The sequence below is a fragment of the Lissotriton helveticus genome, chromosome 6 (genome assembly GCF_964261635.1).
Source record: "Lissotriton helveticus chromosome 6, aLisHel1.1, whole genome shotgun sequence".
NCBI lineage: Eukaryota > Metazoa > Chordata > Amphibia > Caudata > Salamandridae > Lissotriton > Lissotriton helveticus.
Window position 1 is genome coordinate 423,579,008 of NC_136067.1, and position 23,199 is coordinate 423,602,206.

Sequence of the window (23,199 nt, forward strand, 5' to 3'; positions counted from 1 at the left end):
GATATTTTGATGGGTCAAATTTCCAGATTTTAATTGCATAATGGATGGAATCCATAGGTGAGTGGGGGAGTCAGTTCGTGGCTTTCTCGTGGCTGGATTGTGTACCATAGGGTACGGCGAGAATTTGGAGGATTTTTTCTTTGCCTCAATTCTTTTTTATTTAAATGTTGTTACCTGCTTAAAAATATTTGCTGACACTAATTTTTAAAAACTTTGAGCACTTACTCGCACTCATGCACCATGCAAACACTGGAATACCGGTATGACGATCTAGGCTGCCATCTTGCGAAGGGCGCGCTCTAGTTGTTGGGGGCATTTACCATTAAAAACATGCGCAGACGGGGGGAAGCGTTGGACTTCTCACTAACTATCTCTCCTCACTTTCTATTGGGAGCCACGCTTGTTTATCGCCCCCCCCCCCCCCCAGGCCACCAAATGCCTTTTTTAAAAGCTTTAGATTAAGTCATTGTGCCTAGAGCTTTGCACTTCTCTAATTATCTTTTGCTTGGTGATTTTAATATCCATTTTGATTGTAGAGAGGCTTCTGAGACACACACTTTTAATGACTCCATGGATCTTGCTCAGCTGACTCAATGGATTAACTCTCCTTCTCATAGTGGGGGTCACACCATTGATGGGGTTTGTTCCAATTTCCCATTAGTTATACAGGATCCCCTCCATTACCCACCATAAACCCAACAAAAATTCCCTTGCCAACAAAAAACCCGCCCCACCCTAAACCCTACAAATTCATGTGCCGCCCAAAAAGCCAGACCCACCCTAAACCCTAAAAAAGCCCTTACCACCAAAAACCTATACCCACCCTAACTAAACCCCAGAAATTCCCCTGCCACCCAAAAAACATACCCACCCTAAACCTCACAACCAAAAACCCATGCCCACCCTAAACCCTAGAATTTCATTATCACCAAAAATCCCATACCCACCCTAAACATTAAAAATCCCCTACCACACAAAACACCATACCCACCCTAAACCCTAAAAAATTCCCATGCCTCCCAAAAACCCTTACCCACCTTTAACCCTAAAAAAGCCCTTATCTAAAAAACTATACTCACCCTAAACCCTAAAAAATGCCTTACCACCAAAAACCCACACCCACCCTCAAACATAGAAGTTCCATTGCCACCCAAAAACCTATAACCACTCTAAACCCTAAGACAAACCTCACAACCCAAAAACCCATACCCACCCTCAACCCTAAAAAAATCCTTTTCATTGAGAAACTCATAACCAACCTAAACCATAAAATTTCCCTTTCCCCAAAAACTCACACCCACTCTAAACCTTAAAAATTGTCTTGCCACCCAAAAACCCATACCCACCCTAAACCCTAGAAAGTGCCTTGCTGCCGAAAAACCCATATGCACCCTAAAACCTAAAAATTCCCTTGCCAACCAAAAAGCCATCCCCACCCTAAACCCTACAAATTCCTGTGCCGCCCAAAAAGCCGTACCCGCTTTAAACCCTAGAAAATGCCCTTACCACCAAAAACCTATACCCACCGTAAACTCCAGAAATTCCCTTGCCACCGAAAAACACATACCCACCCTAAACCTCACAACCAAAAACCCATGACCAACCTAAACCCTAAAAATTCATTATCACCAAAAACCCATACCCACCCTAAACCAGAAAATTTACCTTGCCCCCTAAAATCCCTCACCCACCCTCAACCTTAAAAATTCTCTTGCCACCCAATAACCCATGCACACTGTAAACCCTACAAAATTCCTTCCCACCAAAATCCCACACCCATCCCAAACAATAAAAATACCATTGCCACCCAAAAAACCCATACCCACCCTAAACCCTAAAAATTCCTTTCTGCCCAAATACCCATAACCACCCTAAATCTAAAAAATGCAGTTGCCACCTAAAAACCCATACCCACCCTAAACCCTAAACAATAACTTACCACCCAAAAACCCATACCCACCCTAAACCCTAGAAAGTCCCTTGCCACCCAAAAACCCATATGCACCCTAAAACCTACAAAATCCCTTGCCAACCAAAAAGTCATCCCAACCCTAAACCCTACAAATTCCAGTGCCGCCCAAAAAGCCGTACCCGCTTTAAACCCTAGAAAATGCCCTTACCACCAAAAACCTATACCCACCCTAAACTCCAGATATTCCCTTGCCACCGAAAAACACATACCCACCCTAAACCTCACAACCAAAAACCCATGACCACCCTAAACCCTACAAATTCATTATCACCGAAAAACACATACCCACCCTAAACCTCACAACCAAAAACCCATGACCAACCTAAACCCTACAAATTCATTATCACCAAAAACCCATACCCACCCTAAACCAGAAAATTTACCTTGCCCCCTAAAATCCCTCACCCACCCTCAACCTTAAAAATTCTCTTGCCACCCAATAACCCATACACACTGTAAACCCTACAAAATTCCTTCCCACCAAAATCCCACACCCATCCCAAACAATAAAAATACCCTTGCCACCCAAAAAACCCATACCCACCCTAAAAATCCTTTTTTGCCCAAATATCCATAACCAACCTAAAAAATGCAATTGTCACCTAAAAACCCATACCAACCCTAAACACTTGCCACTCAATATCCTATACACACTGTAAACCCTGCACAATTCCTTCCCACCAAAACTCCCACACCCATTCCAAATGATAAAAATACCCTTGTCACCCAAAAAACCTATACCCACCCTAAACCATAAAAATCCCTTTCCGTCCAAAAACCCATATCCACCCTAAATCTAAAAAATGCAGTTGCCACCTAAAAACCCAAACCCACCCTAAACAATACCTTACCACTCAAAAATCCATACCCACCCTAAACCCTACAAATTCCTGTGCCGCCCAAAAAGCCGTACCCGCTTTAAACCCTAGAAAATGCCCTTACCACCAAAAACCTATACCCACCGTAAACTCCAGAAATTCCCTTGCCACCGAAAAACACATACCCACCCTAAACCTCACAACCAAAAACCCATGACCAACCTAAACCCTACAAATTCATTATCACCAAAAACCCATACCCACCCTAAACCAGAAAATTTACCTTGCCCCCTAAAATACCTCACCCACCCTCAACCTTAAAAATTCTCTTGCCACCCAATAACCCATGCACACTGTAAACCCTACAAAATTCCTTCCCACCAAAATCCCACACCCATCCCAAACAATAAAAATACCATTGCCACCCAAAAAACCCATACCCACCCTAAACCCTAAAAATTCCTTTCTGCCCAAATACCCATAACCACCCTAAATCTAAAAAATGCAGTTGCCACCTAAAAACCCATACCCACCCTAAACCCTAAACAATAACTTACCACCCAAAAACCCATACCCACCCTAAACCCTAGAAAGTCCCTTGCCACCCAAAAACCCATATGCACCCTAAAACCTACAAAATCCCTTGCCAACCAAAAAGTCATCCCAACCCTAAACCCTACAAATTCCAGTGCCGCCCAAAAAGCCGTACCCGCTTTAAACCCTAGAAAATGCCCTTACCACCAAAAACCTATACCCACCCTAAACTCCAGATATTCCCTTGCCACCGAAAAACACATACCCTCCCTAAACCTCACAACCAAAAACCCATGACCACCCTAAACCCTACAAATTCATTATCACCAAAAAACCCATACCCACCCTAAACCAGAAAATGTACCTTGCCCCCTAAAATCCCTCACCCACCCTCAACTTAAAAATTCTCTTGCCACCCAATAACCCATACACACTGTAAACCCTACAAAATTCCTTCCCACCAAAATCCCACACCCATCCCAAACAATAAAAATACCCTTGCCACCCAAAAAACCCATACCCACCCTAAAAATCCTTTTTTGCCCAAATATCCATAACCAACCTAAAAAATGCAAATGTCACCTAAAAACCCATACCAACCCTAAACACTTGCCACTCAATATCCTATACACACTGTAAACCCTGCACAATTCCTTCCCACCAAAACTCCCACACCCATTCCAAATGATAAAAATACCCTTGTCACCCAAAAAACCTATACCCACCCTAAACCATAAAAATCCCTTTCCGTCCAAAAACCCATATCCACCCTAAATCTAAAAAATGCAGTTGCCACCTAAAAACCCAAACCCACCCTAAACAATACCTTACCACTCAAAAATCCATACCCACCCTGAACCCTAAAAATTCTTATGCCGTCCAAAACCCATACCCAACCTAAACCCCCAAATTCCTTTGCCACCCAAAAACCTATACCCACTGTAAACCCTAAGAAATCCCACATAACCTAAAAACCCACACCCACCCTAAAACATAAAAAATCCCCTACCACACAAAAACCCATACCCATACCCACACTAAACCCTAAAAATTATTATGCCACCCAAAAACCCATACCCACCTTTAACCCTAAAAAAGCCTTTATCACCTAAAAAACTATACTCGCCCTAAACCCTAAAAAATACCTTATCACCAAAAACCCATACCCACCCTAAACCCTAGAAGTTCTATTACCACCCAAAAACCCATAACCACCCTAAACCTTAAGACAAACCTCACAACCCAAAAACCCATAACCACCCTACACCCTAAAAATTCCTTATCATTGAAAAACCCATACTCAACCTAAACCTGAAAAATTCTCTTGGCACCCAAAAACCCGTACCCGCCCTAAATGCTAAAAATTCCCTGGCCACTCAGAAACCCATACGCACCATGAACACTAGAAAGTCCCTTGCCACCCAAAAACCCATATGCACCATAAAATCTAAAAAAGCCCATATCACCTGAAAACCCATACCCAACCTAGAACCTAAAAAATCCCTTACCACCCAAAAACCCATCCCCACCCTAAACCTTACAAATTCCTGTGCTGCCCGAAAAGCTATACCCACCCTAAACCCTAAAAAAGCCCTAAACACCTAAAAACCTATACTTACCCTAAACACTAAAAAATACCTTACCACCAAAAATGCATATGACAACGAAGCGCTATACCACTCACTGCAAATGACAACGCAAGCGCTATAGCAATCACTGCAAATGACAACGCAGCGCTATAGCAATCACTGCAAGTGACAATGCAGCGCTATACCAATCACTGCAAATGAGAATGCAGCGCTATACCACTCACTGCAAATGACAACCCAAGCGCTATAGCAATCACTGCAAATGACAACGCAGCTTTATAGCAATCACTGCAAATGACAACGCAGCGCTAGCAATCACTGTCTGCCACCTTTCTGCTGCGCGTCGCCTAGAAATCAATTATAAAGCGGGAGTGTTTGCTCCCCTTCGGTCTAAAGCTCGCTCTTCTTCTCTTTTTTTGATGTTTCCTTCTCTGTAAACCTCCTGAGCCCTTTCCCCCCACCCCCACCCTATCCTGCACATGCACAAACGGACCTCGGCAGAGTGCACGCACCTCGCTCTGCCCTCAGTGCAGTGTCACTGAACATGGCCAGTACCTTGTACCTTTGAGCTAGCTGGGTGGGTTCATGCACCCGCTCCGGAGCTCTGTGCTGCGCTGATCAGGGCGGGGCAGACTCGAGCTTTCATGCTTTGGAGGTCCATGAAACGACAGTTCACGTGCTGCAGCACAAATATTGATCCGGCGCCACATTTGATGGCTCAGTAGAGAATTCGTGTTCAGGAACTCATCCTTCAAAGTTGTCACACGGAATACCACTAAAATAGGTAACGCCTGAAGTTGCAGAGATTAGAAACTAAAGTAGGGAGTGCTGCTATGCAACACATCTTATTGTCATGCATACATCTGTTACACCTTTTGGATTTATTCACTTTTTTTTTAAAGAGTGAAAATGCATATGGCGCGCGGCAGTCGATTTAAAAGCCCGTATGCTTTATTCAGATTATATTTTTTATTCTTATTATGTATTCCAACAAGCAAGTCTAGAGGAGAGGGCTGGCATGACCAGTCTTTGAATGTCCTGGCTGGTACAACAAGCATTGGCATAGCCAATAGGTCTCGCTTGTGGGACCTTATAAGTATTTAGTTTTGCAGCACAATATCCTTGGTGCAACAAGGATATTGCGATACAAAAGGGGATGATGGACGGATATTGTGCTGCAAAACTAAATACTTCTAAGGTCCCACAAGCGAGACCTATTGGCAATGCCAATGCTTGTTTCACATCTCATGGTGTTCTTCTCTATCGTCAATGACATATAATTGTACATTAGTAGGAAGTAATGCTGCCTTTAAAAAAAAGGTGGATAGCTACTTCTCATAGTACCAACTCCCATCATTACAATTTGGCATAATATTGATACCTGGTTGAAATTTAAATTAAGCTGCTTGGGTCATGCAATTTCTAGAATTTCATGCTACACTTGTTATAACAATTCCAGTGCCACCCCACATAAGTATATGGCATTGGTGGCAAAAGTTTTTCGCAAATTCATGGGACTAATACAAATGTCCAGAACAAGAGAGCCTTTTCCTTATGCCGCTTATGTTTTTTCGTGCTATGTTTTTACTGCAAAATTGCAAAAACTCATTTTGTGCTCAAATATAGCACTACATAATGCATTTTGCATGTGTGTAATGTTATGATTTCGCATAATTTTCCTGAACTTTTGCATAATTAAACAAAAACAAACAAAGCAAATAGTGTACACGCTATAATTTTATACACTTTTTTAAATTATTTTTTTATTGACATTTTAATAATACTAAACGTACAAAACATTTTGGAGGTCTGTTGCTCCACATCACCCCATGAAGTATCATTGTGCAATTAACATGGTATAACTTTACAAGCTTATTATCCAGTTTGTCTTGAAACTTTCCCTGTAAATCCAGCCAAAGCACGTTACACATTGTAAATGCATTATTCCCCTGGTATGTACAAAAACATTTCCTGCTTACAGTGCTAGCAGCAAACGCCCTGTTATGGTGTGCTGAAGGGTTGTGCATCGGCGTGTTTGGGTGATCCGGTTCTGCCTGTTGTCATGTGCGGGCCCACTCCTGAAAGGGGCCCCATATGTCACGTGGCCGGGATGCTGATGGCATCAGCTTCCAGGAGGTTGATAACTGTTCCTGACTAAATCTTACATCACAAATCCAATCGTTCACAGTCGGGGACCTTCTCCTCCCCCAAGATATAGCAACTCTATGCTTGGCCAGTGATAACAAAAGAGCGTGTCATTTCCAGAGTCCCTGTGGTGTCGCCTTTACATATCCCAATAAGCCCAACAGGGGGTCTGTGTCATTTGCCATGCCCAGTATGTCATGTATAATTTTAAAAATGGAGGTCCAAAAATCATCTAGTTTGGGGCAGAGCCATGCCATGTGCGAAAATGTTGCTTGAGTGAATCCACATCTCCAGCAGCCGGCATCTTCCTTAAGTCCCATGCGGTGAAGTTGAGCAGGAGTTCTATAGAATCTATGTATACATTTGAAATGAATAAGGCGTAGCTTATAGTTCAGGGACAGTGCCGTAAGCTGATTGCAACAACATGACCATTGTTCCTCAGATAGATCAGTGGGAAAGTCCGCATTCCATGCTTGCATGGCTTTGGTCATTAACAAAGGTGCCGTGTTTTGCATGTTATTGTAGAGTCTGATGATGAGTACATGAGGTGTGTCAACCTTAAGAAAATTTTCGAGCACTAGCAGTGTGGGAGTGGACTTGGGAATGTGTTGTGTAATTCTCTGCACATGGCCTTAAGTTTGTGATAGAAGAATTGTTCCGAAAATCGGACCGGACGTCCCTCCTCTGGCTCAGGAGGAGCTCTAAATGTCTCCCCTGGGTATAGGTCCGTGAAAGTGCGCAGTCCCTATCGGAGAGCTAGTGCCCTACTTGTACCATCTCCCATGGTTGGTAACATCAGGTTGTGTGCTAGGGGGATAGATGGGGCATACAGGAGTTTAAGGTGCGCTCTGACCCGTAGTTTGTCCCATGCCCACCTCAATGTCTCCACCGTGTCTATTTCCCCACAAAGGCATATACCTGACTGGTATAATGCCACCAAAAGTTGGATAGGCCTGCCACGTCCAGATCCACAGCAGTATGTTGCTGGAAGGGGGTCGGGTGCAGCCAGAAGTGTAGGAATTGCACCTGAGCACAGAAGGCATACAATTGGTAATCCGGGGTGCCCATCCCTCCCTGAGACAGGGGCAGTGTCAGTAGTTCCCATGAGATATGCGCCTGTATGCCAGGCCATATCATAGAGATCAGTAAAAAAATGTTGCAAGAGCTGAATTAGGAAATTGACAAACGGGTAGAGCAGTTTTGGTAGGATCACCATTTTACAATTGCTATTCTCCCCGCTAGGGAGAGCGGAAGATTGGCCCAGGCATCATTTTACACACTTGACGGGATGTCTGCCTTGCAGACGTTGCTGAAAGGATTACTAGGCCTTTTTTGGCTATCCCTATAGTGTATTTGCACACATCACCCTGCTGTCCATCTGACTAGGTGAGTGCTGCCTATTTATTTTTGTTCTAACTATATTATAATTTGCGTATATTGGAGGAGGGTGTTATACAGTGGACTGTCGTACAATGAAGTGTCCTAGAGTAGGGCGTTGTAGAGTGGAGTGGCATGCAGTGGAGTGGAGTGTTACAGAGTGGAGTGTTACAGAGTGGAGTGTTACAGAGTGGAGTGTTACAGAGTGGAGTGTTACAGAGTGGAGAGGCATAGAGTGGAGAGGCATAGAGAGGAGTGGCATAGAGTGGAGTGGCATAGAGTGGAGTGGCAGAGAGTGGAGTGGCATAGAGTGGAGTGGCATAGAGTGGAGTGGCATAGAGTGGAGTGGCATAGAGTGGAGTGGCGAACAGTAGAGTGGCGTGTAACGTAGAGGTTTACAGTGGAGTGGAGTGGTGTAGGGTGTCATGCCGTAGAGAAGAGTAGAGTGGCATGTCGTACATTAGAGTGGAGTATTGCGCTATAGAGTTGCGTGTCGTACAGTGTAGTAGCGTAGTGTAGACCAGAGGAGAGTGTCATACAGTGGACTGTTGTAGAGTGCCGTAGAATGAAGGGTCGTACAGTGTAGTAGAGTGAACTAGAGTGGAGTGCCATAGAGTGGAATAGTGTACAGTGAGGTGGCATAGAGTGGAGTAGATTGAGTGGAGGGGTGTGTTGTAGAGTAGAGAAAAGTGGAGTACAGTGCATTGGTGTGTCAGAGTAGAGTGGAGCTTCGTAGAGTAGAGTGGTATACCATATCATAGAGTAGAGTGGCGTGTTATAGAGTGGCATGGCATACGGTGTAGGGGCATAAAGTGAAGTGGTGTGGAGTGGTGTAGAGTAGTGTTGTGTAGAGTGCAGGAGAGTGTCATACAGTGGACTGTTATAGAGTGTAGTGACAACGTGTGGTGCTGTGGAGTGTTGTATAGTGTTGTATAGTGTTGTATAGTGTTGTATAGTGTTGTATAGTGTAGTGTGGAGTAGAGTGGAGTGACATACAATGGAGGGGACTCCTCTAGAGTGGAGTGGCTACAGTGGAGTAGAGTGTTGTACATTGTGGTAGAGTAAATTGGCATAGTGTCTTAGAGTGGAGTGGCATATAGTGGTGTAGAGTGAAGTAGTTAAGTACAATGAAGTAGAGTGCAGTAGTGTTTCATTGACTACAGTGAAGTAAAGTGGTGTGGAGTGGCCTAGCTGGAGATGTATTGAGTGTTGTAGAGTGGAGTATAGTGGTATAGAGTGGAGTAGAGTGTCGTAGAGTGGCACAGAGTGGAATAGAGTGTAGCAGTGGAGTAGAGTGTTATGGACAAGTGTAAAATGTCATAGTGTAGAGAAGAGTGTTGTATTGTGGAGTGATGTGTTGCAGAGTATAATAGGGTTGTGTAGTGTTTGTGAACCTAAAACCTGCATTTGAGCTATCCCACGAACAAAACTCTGGTCAGTTTTGGGGAGGATGGGGGTCCCTAGTAACATACCAACATTAATTTGCTTGCTCAATGACAGTTATGTCCAGGTGTGGAGGGCTAGTCAGGGTTAACTGGCAGAATGCATCACCATGAATAAAGGGGTGCGGCAGGGATACATGCTTACTCCATTATTTTCCTTTTATTTATATAATCTAGTTGCATAGTTCGTGCTAATGCATCTCCAATACATGCAGATAGCAAACTCTGTGGGCCCGATTCACAGAACTAACTTAAGACAAAATCCTAAACTTACTACTTTTGGTATTCACATAAGTTAGGATTTTGTCTTAAGTTTGTCTTAAGACAGACTTAAGACAGACTTAAGACAAAATCCTCACTTAAGTCTGTCTTAAGTCTGTCTTAAGTCTGTCTTAAGACAAAATCCTAACTTCTGTGAATACCAAAAGTAGTAAGTTTAGGATTTTGTCTTAAGTTAGTTCTGTGAATCGGGCCCTCTCTGTTATTGTTTGCGAAAGATATACTGCTTGCCTCAAAAACCATCAGAGGGTTACAACTTTTAATTAAATACTTTTTGCTGATCTGCATAAAGAGTAGACTGGGGACAAACTCCTCCAAAACAGATTATATAACCATCAATCTTCAAAAATCATACCAGGAGAATATCCTTGAGTGGAGTAAATCTTAAAAGGGAAAAAATTGACTTTGAGTATTTGGGACAAAGATAATGGCACATTTGTCTTTGACAAAGCATTAATCTGAACCTGCTTCTGTCTTAAATTCCTTGGCCCAACGTTACTCAACTCTTCCACCTAGTTTCCAATGATTCAGCATGAATATGTATTTCTTAAAATGTCCATGATCACATACATTCTCTTTGTCAACCATGGTTGACACACCATCTCTGTGGGGACTTCGACATCTCTATAATCACACACTATCTCTATGGGGACCTGGACATCTTTATAATCACACACTATCTCTGTGGGGACCTGGACATGTCTATAATCACACACTATCTCTGTGGGGACCTGGACATGTCTATAATCACACACTATCTCTGTGGGGACCTGGGCATGTCTATAATCAAACACTATATCTGTGGGGACCTGAGCATGTGTATAATCACACACTATCTCTGTGGGGACCTAGACATCTCTATACTCACACACTATATCTGTAGGGACCTGGGCATGTGTATAATCACACACTATCTCTGTGGGGACCTGGGCATGTCTGTAATCATACACTATCTCTGTGTGGACCTCAACATCTCTAAAATCACACACTATCTCTGTGGGGTCCTGGGCATGTCTATAATCAAACACTATATCTGTGGGGACCTGAGCATGTGTATAATCACACACTATCTCTGTGGGGACCTAGACATCTCTATAATCACACACTATATCTGTGGGGACCTGGGCATGTGTATAGTCACACACTATCTCTGTGGGGACCTGGACATGTCTATAGTCACACACTATCTCTGTGGGGACCTGGGCATGTCTATAATCACATACATTCTCTTTGGCGACCGTGGTAATATTATAGTCACACACCATCTCTGTGTGGACTTGAGCATTCCTGTAATTAAACGCAAGCTCTGTTTTGGCTTGAGCATCATCAGCTTTTCATTCTCTGTATGGGGCTTTGAAAAACTGAAAAGTAGTCAAGTTAGACTTTTGGTCTAAGTTTACATTTGTGAAACTGAAAAGTAAAAAAGTTAGATTTTGTGCCTAACTTTACCTTTGTGAATCAGGCCCTATTTTAATGAGGACTTAAACACAATCATCTTCATGCACTATCTCTGTTGGGACTTAAAGATCGCTGTAATATCACACTATCTTTGTGGGGGCTTGAAAAAACTATAATAAAATACTATCTTTCTGGGGACTTGAACATCACTATAAAAACATATCATTTCTGTGGGGACTCGACCTTTCCTGTAATTAAATGGAAACTCTGTTTTGACAGGAAGCACCAGGGGGTGTCACGATGCACAGGGTCAAGGCTGATTTGCATTTAGCTCGGTCTGAACTGGAGTGACGAAGTAAGCTAAAGAACGATGATGGTTTCAACCCAGATCTGTGACTGGGGGTATGTGACTGAAAAGTTTCAGCACTCCGTCCATCATCTCCTTGTGTTTGCTTCGACTTGAACATCATCAGCTTCACATTCTCTGTACGGGGCATTGTGAATATTGAAAAGTAGTAAAGTTAGACTTTTGGTCTAAGTTTACCTTTGTGAATTGGGCCCTATTTTAATGAGGACTTAAACACAATCACCTACATGCACTATCCCTGTGGAGACATAAACATTGTATAATAGCACACTATATTTGTGGGGACTTAAACAACACTGTAATAACGCGCTATCTTTGTGGGGACTTGAACATCACTATAATAACACACCATCTCTGTGGGGACTTGAACATCTCTATGATAACACACTATCTCTGTGGGGACTTGAACATCTCTATGATAACACACTATGTCTGTGGGGACTTGAACATCACTATAATAACACACCATCTCTGTGGGGACTTGAACATCTCTATGATAACACACTATCTCTGTGGGGACTTCAACATTGCTATAATAACAAACCATCTCTGTGGGGACTTGAGCATTCCTATAATTACACCCAACCTCTGTGTGGACTTGAACATCATTAGCTTCACACTCATTATAATGGGATTTAAGCTTTGAGTGTACACACTATTGGTATGGAGACTTAAACACAATGATCTTCACCCACTATCTCTGTGGGGACTTGAACATCTATTTTGGCAAACTTTTTAGCAGCTAATCAAGCTCTAGGTTTCACTTGACCATATTAATTAGTTCCATATGTTAATTTCTTTGTGTTCATTCCCTTATCTCCTAAGATTTTAAGCACTAATAAATAGGTTAAATACAGCTTTAAGGGTCTTTCTTTAAGCGTGATATGATGTTTTCTGGCACATTAACAGAATCTGTCTTTAATGTATACCCCTAGTATATATGCAGCAATTCGTATATGAATAGATTAAAATGTTGTTTGTGTATATTGTTGATAAAATAAACATTTAGCCATGTACCTTTGACTGTATTCAATCACAAATAGTGTTACAGACTAGGTCCCCACAAGGATGGTAGCACGTGTTCAAGTCCCCACAAGGATGGTGCTGTGCGCACGATTAAATAACAATATATTTGCAAATTTGAAGCAGGATCCTGTATAATGAATTTTTTCTTAACATTTTTCTGTTATTAGTGTATTTTAAAAACATTGGGAAAGGTTAGTCCCCACAAGGCTGGTATTCACACATAGTCCCCACAAGGATGGTAACACGTGTATGTGTGTGTGTGTGTGTGTGTGTGTGGGGTGAGTGATTTGGGCCCGCTGATCCTCTTAATGTCTTGACAACTTGCCTATTTATGAAAACAACACTGACATATGTAGCAAGTCAGCATCGCTGTGCTGACTTTTGGGCAGTCTTCTGACTTTGTAGGGTAAATTGAATTCTACTCTGTAAAGAGCAGGCAGGATATGTTCAATGTAACCGAAACCTTGCCATATTTGGCGTTTCTCTGCTGTACCCCTCGCACTTCAAGTCATTCACTTTCCAAGTATCTGCATTCCACATCTGCCTCCCACCTGTCTATAAATACTCAGAGGCAGTAACTGTTTCTCACTCAATAACACCATATATTATGGAGATCAGTCTGTCTCTCTGTGTAAACAATCCAGCCAATACTGGTGACTCAGGCAGTCTACTCTTGGAAATGTTCCCATGTTTTTCTTGCCGCTCTTGTTACCTTGGTGTGCACCAGCAACTGACCTGCTTGAACACTAACGCGAGGGTTTGGCGTTGTCAAACAGCAAGCAAGGGGTAATGTGAATATATGGCTTTTTGTGTTTGACAAATTCCCCTTATCCATCTTGCCAGTTCTGTTTCCCGATGCAGTTTGGTGAATGCCAGGTATCCTCAAATGTCAAATGCAGACAGGAATGGGGCAATTTTCATTATTTTCCGATTTGTTCAATTCGAGATTGCAAAGATCAAGGAAATCATGTGTGGGATCTTCGGATCCAGCTTTTTCAGAGACACGAATAAGCGGTTCAACAGGGTCCTGCAGGACAGAATCTCTTAATCATTTAGGTTGGTCCAATTGAACGTATCATTAACTGCAAAGATTGTATTATATATCTCATAGTACTGCTTCAGGGCATTAAGAAGAAAGAATTACGAGAACAGATATGAATGCATCGGCATGCCTTTTAGCTATGGCTACTAGGATTTGAGTTTAATATTCGGGTTTAGTCTTAAAGGTAAGGTTCACATAAGTAATCATTGTTTACATTTTCTTTCATAGACCTATGAACACTCTTTCTGTCCTTACTGCATTAAACACATGACCCATGTCACTGAAATTCACATATACTCAGATGTATATTCTGTGCACACTAAAATTATTGATCTAAGGGTCATTTCTTGCCTTTTGTTAGGCCATTTCCAAATTCTTATAGTGTCAGCTGAAAATAGTTTTGAAAACATGGCTCTATCACGATTAGCGAGCCTTAATGTCAAACCTAGGTGGCCTGATAATGTTTGGCACTGTGTCTGTGTTAAAACCTAGAGCTGTGATTCTGACACTAGGCTCATATACCTGTAAAATAAAAGAGGCATACTGGCTTGTGTTGACAAATTTTCTTATGTATAGCTCTTAAAGAAACTGTTGCATGCCTAACTTCAGAGGCATTCTGTGCCGTTGATTCAGGTTAATCTCTACTTTTGAGCTGCATTGCTGAGTTGTTTAGTGTTTCAAAAACACAAGCTGTCCTACTTTCTAACCCTCTATTTAATTAGTGAGCATAGAAAAATATTGCGTAATGTAGCAAAATACCTTTATAAGGGAAAGAAGAGGTTTCCATTTCCCTTCATTCATTTTACTCCATTTCTGTAAAGTTTTTTCTTTTTCTTCTTGCGAGTTCAAAACACAGGCATCAATTTTACATGAATCTGGGAAGTTACCTGTTAAGGAAAAGACAGTTTATCAAAGGCCAACATGTATATATGGTAATATTAAACAGATCTTGTAACCAAAGTCCTCCTTAAACTCTAGGCATAAAACAAGTCTGTTCGTTTCTTTTGAAAACCGTATATAATTGACACCATTTTAAAACGGAGTAAAATATAACATCTTTTAAAGAGTAGATGCTTATTTGTTTGTCCATGCACGATACTGTAGGAGAAGCAGACAGTTAATTTGTGCTCCACTAGACAATAGGCAGGCAACCCTGAGTACTCACTCATTGTTCAGGTAACAGGCCCAGAAATGTAGGGGTTGACCTCATCAGAGTAATGGAAAGGAATTAGGGTCGTGATGCGTGCCTCTGGATTGTTTATGGAAGATAATTCACCATATAGTTTTATGTTGTGTGTTTTGGGGATGAGTGTGTGTGTGCGCGCTACACCCCTGAACTCAGAACCACTCGGGTGAAGTAAATTTGACTATGAACCTGGAAAGACAACTGCAGGGGAAGTGGGAGAGAATTACTGGCAACTTACGACACCATAATTAGTATGCTTGGGAACAAACATCACGAACTAAGAATAAACATTCTTCACTATGTATGCCACCGAAAAAACAAGGTACTAGCACAAGTCACTCCGAAGATGCAATTGTTCGCTCGTAGCTATTTTTTCAGTCCTTCATTGATACTTACTATTATACTGCACAGGATACTGAATGCCCTTCTTTTAGCGTTCTTGAGAATCATACCATGGTGTATTTGGTTGGAATAGGGTAGGATGATGGTATATCACCATCACCCTAACTATGGGAACTGTGCAGAGGGTCTGAACCATGTGAGGAAGCGAGGCTCTAAATTCAAGTGGTAGAAAATACGGAACAGCTCAGAAAGTCAAAGGCTTTTTGGAAATCAATCGAAATAATGGCTAAGGACCGTCGAATTCCTGTGCAAAGGCCCACACAAGATGAAAATGATGGAGATTACGTGTGTTTGTATGTTGTGGCATAAACCCATTTTGGTCATGCTGTATCAGGATGTTCAATTAGCCGGACAAGAGAAGAGGAAAGGGCCTCTGCCAAAATGTTTCTTTCAATATTAATTAGTGAAATTGGTTAGTAGATATGCCTCTATCTGGTGCGTGCTCCATTTGGGTACCAGTGTAATCCTAGTTATAAAGAGATCATCTCTAATTGTTGTTCCCTAGTCGCCTCCTCCGTCACGGTCATTAAATACTGGCATTAGAGTAAGATCATACAGGAACAGTTCAGTTGGTGGGCCAATTTCGCCCTGGGGGTTTACCGAACTATATGAAAGACAAGGCACTAGCTAGTTCCTCCCCCATCAGTGGGTGATCCTGTGCCTCCTAGGTCTCGTCATCCAGGCTCACTACTGGAAGTTTGTCTATCCGCATTACCATGGTAACCAGGTTTGCCAGAACATCTCTGGCATAGTGGTGTTTCTAATAGGCAACAAAGGGATGACTGCCCCAGTCACAACTCACTGAATTTACAACAGCTTCCAGGGACAATACGTACCCTACCATTATAGCAATATAGTATCTTGCCAGTCTTGTCCTCAAATTCATATATACAACACTGTGATGCTATCCAGTCAAATTTGCAGCATCAGTACTCATGTCAAAGGTAAGGTGAGTTACCTCAATCTGATGAGGAAGAGGAACCTCTTGGATGACAGCAAAGTCCTGTTCCAGCCAGGAAGTTCAGTGTCCAGGCAAACAGTGGCCTCCTCCTTTGTCTTTTCTTGATTCCCGAGATAGTCCAACATACCACAAATCACTGCCTTTAAGGAGTCCCAGATAGTATGAGCGGATGAAACAGAGTTAATATTGGACTTGAAATTGGTCTCATCCTCCTGTCTGAGACTGGTGTAAAAAATGGCATCATTTATGGTCATGAAACATGAACACGTACCGACTCGTTACAGTGCACCACAGAAATAAGACATGAGTCCTCAATTAATAGTTTTTTCAATTATAGTTATTGCAGTTATAATTTCTAATATGTTTTTAGAATATTTCATGCAGATGTAACAATGACCATATTGAACAGTGTAATACGTGATGATGTAAACATGCCACTGCCTTTCTCTGACATAAAACTAATCAACAGAATTGCATCAGGTAGGCACCAGGCGTTTACACGCCACACCCCTCATGGTATGTCCTGATTGTGCCTGATACATAGCTCATTCAGGACATGGTCAGACACTGTGAGATAAAACGCAGGAAGTAAAGCCTATTGGTTTCTCCCTATTCACACCTCATTAAAGAGGTAACTACTGCCACTGGAGTACAGAGAGCCTATTAGAATTTAATTAACTACTGCCCGGTCTTTTAGACAAAAATAGCATGTTTAAAGAAGTAATGTATGGTTCATATTTAATAAAATCTATATTTATCAGTATTAGACCAGACAGCCTTTGGTGTGGTCTTCCTACAAACTTTTAGCCTTCTACCATCCTGTTTGCTGAAATTCGTTTTTGTTGGCTTTAGGACTCTGTGCAATTTGCCACTGCTAATCAGTGCTAAAGTGCTTGTGTTCACTCCTCTAAACAGAGTAAAATTGGCTAACACCCAGGGCCACTGGAATTATGCAGCAGGAGAGGGCCAAATTATATAGCAGGCTTGAGTGATTTATGTGGCAAGAAAATCCAAATTATGCGGCATAATGGAGTACATTTTGCAATAGGATTGCTTCATTGGTTTTTCATTTTTAATCTTGGTAACACTGTACAGGCATTGGTTGCACCTCATTAATACTTGTTATAGCAATAGGCAGCAGAAAGTTGACCAGTCTGGCATTGCAAAGGGCCTTTCACTGCACAGCAATACATGTTGCTATATTTTTAGTAACTTTTAAGTTTAAAGTATTTTATTTGGTGCAACATACATGGACAAACATACATAAGTTATGAGGCATCAGGTCAGCGCGGACGAGGCCGCACCTATAGCATAATATCTTTAAAGGACAGTTCGACCATGGGCCAGTCCGCAACGGCATTGAAGGATATGCATGGTTGCAGTGTTAAATACTTTCCGTTCACAAACTCCCCCTCCAACCCCAACTTCCAAACCCCCATCACCCCCGCCCCCCCCCATCCACCCATCGTCCAGTGCGCAGGTCATGTCCAGGCCGTCTACCTAGTTCGCCCTTGGCGAGAGAGGCGTATCCCTTATCCGCTCAGGAGGTTGGTGCTGCAGGACTCGTGAGCCGCAAGAGGCGGAGGTATTTGGGACATGTGAGTTCCTTTAATTCAGTGAGTAGCAGAGAGTGGAATGGTTGCCAGAGATCGTTAAATTGCTCTATATCCCCTGCTACTGTGAGTGATAATTTCTCCATGCCCAGAACATGCCATAATCTATGTAGCCAGCCCATGATAGAGGGTATCGTGGTAGTGCGCCAGTGTAATAAAATGTTCTGAACTGCTGAACCCAGCGCAATAGCTATTTGTCTGCCCCTGCGTGACTTGAGAGGATACATCAACCCGTTTGGGAGCCCTAACAGGGTATATGCGGGGAAGCGTGGCAGTTCTATGCTGAAATGGGAGTCAATTTCGTCTAACACTTCCTTCCAGTAGGGCTCTAGAAGCGGACAGTCCCATAGAATGTGTGTCAGTGTGCCCCGGTGTCCGCACCCTCTCCAACAGGTGTCTTCCTTGCTACGGTCCATTTCATGGACTCGTTCCGGCGTATAGTACCAGTAGGTAGAGACCTTAGTCAGTGTGTCCGTGAGGCCCATATGGTATGCCGAGTGTCTTGCCCTGTAGGATATCTGCTCCCATTCCTTGTGGCTCAGTGTCCTGCCCAATTCCCGTTCCCAGCGCTCTCTTCCCGGGTTATAGAGGTGTGAAGAAAGTGGTTGCAGTAGCCTATAGAGATCTGTGATCAATTTCGAGTCTGATGTACGTGTCATAAGCCATTTCTCGTATGGGAGGAATTGTCTATCAGCCGATTCCCTTACCTGTGGGTGTAGTGCCCAGTGGCGAGCCTGCATATAGCAGAGTCTTTCAGATTCAGGGAATGAAAATTCCTGTCGAAATTGCGGGAAGGGGATGACTCCTACTGGGCCATACATATGGCACAGGGCCCGATACCCGGCCACACGCCAATGGGTAAAGGCCCCCCTTTCCATCCCCGGAGTAAAGTCCGGATTGTCCACCAACGGTGTAAGTGGTGACGGAAATGTAGTGAGAGTATGCGCGAGGTTGGTGGCGTCCCAGACCCGCAGGGGTACTCTGGTGACAAAGGAGGCATACAGATTCGCGGGCCGATGAGGCCGACGTAAAAACGGGACTTCCTGCAGGAGTCGGCCTCACACTGCCTGATCCTGGAAGAGCCAGTGCTTATCCGACTCCCACCTGCTCCATTCTACCAGATAGCGTAACTGTGTTGCTTGGAAGTACTTACGGAGATCTGGTATCCCCAGCCCTCCTGCCTCTGGGGCTAACATAGAGAGAGCCCTGTGCATTCTGGGCTTCCTGCCTTGCCAGATAAAGCGCGAGAGGTCTGCCTGTAGCTGTGGGATCCATCCCACTGGTGGCTGGAGTGGCAAGGCCCGGAGCAGGTAAAGAACCTGAGGCAGAACCGTCATTTTAACAGCCGCAATTCTGCCTAACCTGGAAAGAGTGCCACGATTCCATCGCCCTAGTTCCTGCCGGATCTTCTTGCCCAGTGCGGTATAGTTAGCCCTCACCATGGCCGGCAGGGTGGGGGCCAGCTGAATCCCCAGGTAAGGCACCAGCTCCGACGACCAGAGCATGGGGAATTGGCCTTGTAGGTGAGCTCTAGTGGCTGGCGTAAGGGAGATGTCCAGAGCCACAGATTTCCCCATATTCATTTTAAAACCCGCGACCGCACTGAAGGAGCCCAGCTCCTCGATGCAAGCCGGCAGGGCAGTCCGGGGCTCGTCTAGCGATAGTATGATGTCATCCGCGTAAAGGCTAATGGTGTGCGTAAAGCCCCCGAACCGCACCCCAGTCGCCGCCGGATTATTACGCACTCGTTGGGCGAATGGTTCCATGTAAAGGGCGAAGAGCAGTGGTGAGAGCGGGCATCCCTGCCTGGTACCTCTCTCGATGTTAAAGCTCCTCGAACTATAACCATACACTCGCACCATCGCAGTCGGTAATCTGTAGCAATTAAGGATCATGGAGCGGAACTTGTCTCCTATGCCCGCCTTAATCAATACTTGTTCGAGATAGGGCCAATGCACTCGGTCAAACGCCTTCTCAGCGACCACCGCCAGCATCATTCTCTCTCCGGGTATCCGAGAGGCCTTCTCCAGTAGGTGAACGATCCTCTTGGTGTTGTCCACCGTCTGTCTCCCCGGAACAAATCCCGCCTGGTCCGGATCTATAAGACCCGGTAGGTGGGGGGCCAGTCGGGCCGCAAGGATCCCAGTGTATAGTTTCAAATCCACATTCAAGAGAGATATCGGCCTGTAAGAGCCGCAGTGCTTCCGGTCTTTCCCGGGTTTGGGGATAACCGTGAGTGAGGCCCGCAGGAGGTCAGGCGGAATGGCCCCCGGGGTAGCGAACGAATTAAAAAGGCGGGTGAGGATCGGGGCCAGCGTCATGCAGAACGTTTTATAAAAAAGGGAGGTATACCTGTCCGGTCCCGGGGCTTTGCCATGCTTCAGCCTGGCAATGGCGGAAATTACTTCCTCTATTCTGATTTCCCTATCCAGGTGCTCCGCCTGCGAGGGATCCAGGGAGGGCAGGGTGACTGAGTCCAAGTATGTGGACACCACAGCTTCATCCGGTGGGTCTCCGGCATATAGATCTGCATAAAATCTGCGGAAAGTTTCAGCTATATGGGCGTCTTCCGTCACTCCCGTCCCTGTGGGGTCAGAGATCTCTTTCACTAGCTGACTCTGATGCGCCACTCGGAGCCTGTTGGCCAACAGTCTGCCACAGCGGTCCCCACCCGTGTAGTATGTATGGCGCAGGCGAAGTGCCGCGTACTCCGCGCGATCCAAATCTAAGGCCGCCAGGAGTTTCCTTGCCTCCTTAAGCTGCCTCCATATTCTGGGGGCCCCGGTCCTGCGGTGCATTTGTTCGAGCTCCTGGACCCGCTGGGTGAGTTCATCCCTCTTGGCCTGTCGTTCTTTATTTTCAGCAGAGGAGATTGCCAAAAATTCCCCCCTAAGGACTGCCTTCAAGGCTGCCCACTGCGTTGCAAGGGTGGTGTCAGAGTTATCGTTGTGGGACAGATACTCCCGGATCGCTCCCTCGATGCGGTCTATCACCACCTTCCTGTGTAGCAAGGTGTCACGGAGGCGCCACGTTCCGGGAGGACCGGCCACCGGCGGCAGACACAAGGTGGCGGAGACCGGGGCATGGTCCGATAAGGACAGTACTCCCAAGTCCGACGTGGAGACCAAAGCTCGTACCGGAGTTGTGACCAGGAGATGGTCTAGCCTCGCGTACGTCTTATGGGCATGGGAGTAATACGAATACCCCCTGTCAGTGGGATGCATGTGTCGCCAGAGGTCGTGTAAGTCGACTTCCGACAGCTGCGCCTTGCACCCGGCTGAGAACTCCCCTACCTGCGGGGAGCGCTGCGCTGATCTATCCATGGCTGAGTCAAAAACCACATTAAAGTCTCCTCCGATGATAACATGCCTATCCTGCAAAGCAGTAATGTCTACAAACGTTCTTGCTGTTCATTAGGGCTGTACAGAGACCCAACTGTAAAAGCGATACCCCCAATCCTCAACCGGTATGCTAACAGCCGACCTGTGTGTTCTGCGTGCTTGTGAAGGATTTCCCCTCTAAAGTGTCTGGCCACCAGAATTGCCACCCCTGCCGTGTTAGTGGTGCTAGAAGAGAAAAACTGTGTCGGGAATTTATGTGAGCGCAGCCTGTGAGTGTCTCGTGGTAGTAGGTGCGTCTCTTGAAGGAGACAGACGTCAGCTTGAGTGCCCTCCAGGAGAGACAGTACCGCACGCCTTTTGACCGGGTTGTTGAGACCCCTAACATTAAGGGTCACTACCTTAAAAGTGACGGGAGGCATAGGAGAAGGTGTAAGTGAAAGCGTAATTTCCCCGCCCGGGCGAGGTTAGGTATATGAATGCCGCCGAAGCTGCTAGGACCTGCATAGTGCACTGGATGACCTGCCCCCTCCCGTTCAACTCCCCAACCCCTACCCAAAGCTCCCCATCCCCACCCCTCCAACCTGTTCTCCCAAATCCTAACCCGGAACTACCCCAACAACCCCCCTCCCCTCCATCCCATCCCCCCAACTGTTCCCAGAACCCCATTGTCCCAGTCCAGTCTGCGGTTGACAAGTCTGTGGAAAGTTACTTAAGTGGACGTCCAGCCACCACACACCCACCCACCGCCCCCTCTCCCCCGAACCCCCAAACCTGCATTGTTGAGAAAGCCATGTCGATCTCCCCCCGGAGTTCTCTCAGGCCGTCAGTGCGACGTCGCCAGATGCTGTGTCTCTGGCCACCATCCGCACCGCGCCTGGGGATATCTCAGGCCGTCAGCGCGACCCCAGTCAGGACGGCGTCGCCGGCCGCCTCTCGTAGTGCCCGTTCCATTCGAGCTCGGATGGTGGGCGAATCCGGTCTAGCAGAGGCGGCCGCGGACCGATGATCAGGGACTCTCTGCCAGCCGTCTCTGGTGATACGCCGACGTCGAGGCGTGTGAGCTTCTTCATCTGTCGCGGTGATCCTCAGCACTTCACAAGTGTCCTGAAGGGACCGAAGTTGATGCATGACGCCGTTCCATGGAAAGATGAGTCGGAAAGGATGTCCCTAGGAATATTGCGTCCCATGGGACCTCAAAAAGTCTGTCGCTATTTTGAACGTTCTACGTTTCTGAAGCGTAATCGTCGACAAGTCCTGATAAAGAGCAACCGGATGTCCCTGGAATTGCAACGATTGCTGTTTCCTTGCTTCACGGAGTATTTGCTCCTTGAGCGGAAAGTCTGGGAGGAAGGCCAGTATGTCAGGCGGGGGTGCCGAGGTCTGGCGCATCGTACCCACCCTGTGCGCCCTGTCGATTCTTATAGGGAAGTCCTCTGGTTCACCCAGTATCTCCCGGAACATGCCTTGCAGATATCCGGCGACGTCCTCCCCTTCCTCCCTTGATGGCACTCCCGGGACCCGGATGTTGTTCCGGCGGGACCGGTTTTCAAGGTCTTCATCGTGTGCCTGGAGGTCTAGCTGTTGGTCCCTTAGGTGCAGCACCTCCTGCTGCAGGTATCTGACCTCTTCATCCCTGGAGTGTCCGGATCCTTCCATAGTGGCCACCCTTTCACCTAGGCTATCGACCTCTCTCCGCGTCTCCCGGAC

The 23,199-nt window shown here is 45.2% G+C and overlaps 1 protein-coding gene across 3 annotated transcripts in view; it reads right to left on the reverse strand.

The window, feature by feature from the left end:
• ALLC (allantoicase) overlaps positions 1-23,199 on the reverse strand; it is a 798,009-nt gene that overhangs the window by 51,561 nt on the left and 723,249 nt on the right. For all 3 annotated transcript variants that reach the window (XM_078647862.1, XM_078647863.1, XM_078647864.1), the window contains exon 11: positions 14,749-14,876. In XM_078647862.1, coding sequence (XP_078503988.1) covers positions 14,749-14,876 — 128 coding nt within the window. The remainder of the gene's footprint in view (positions 1-14,748; positions 14,877-23,199) is intronic.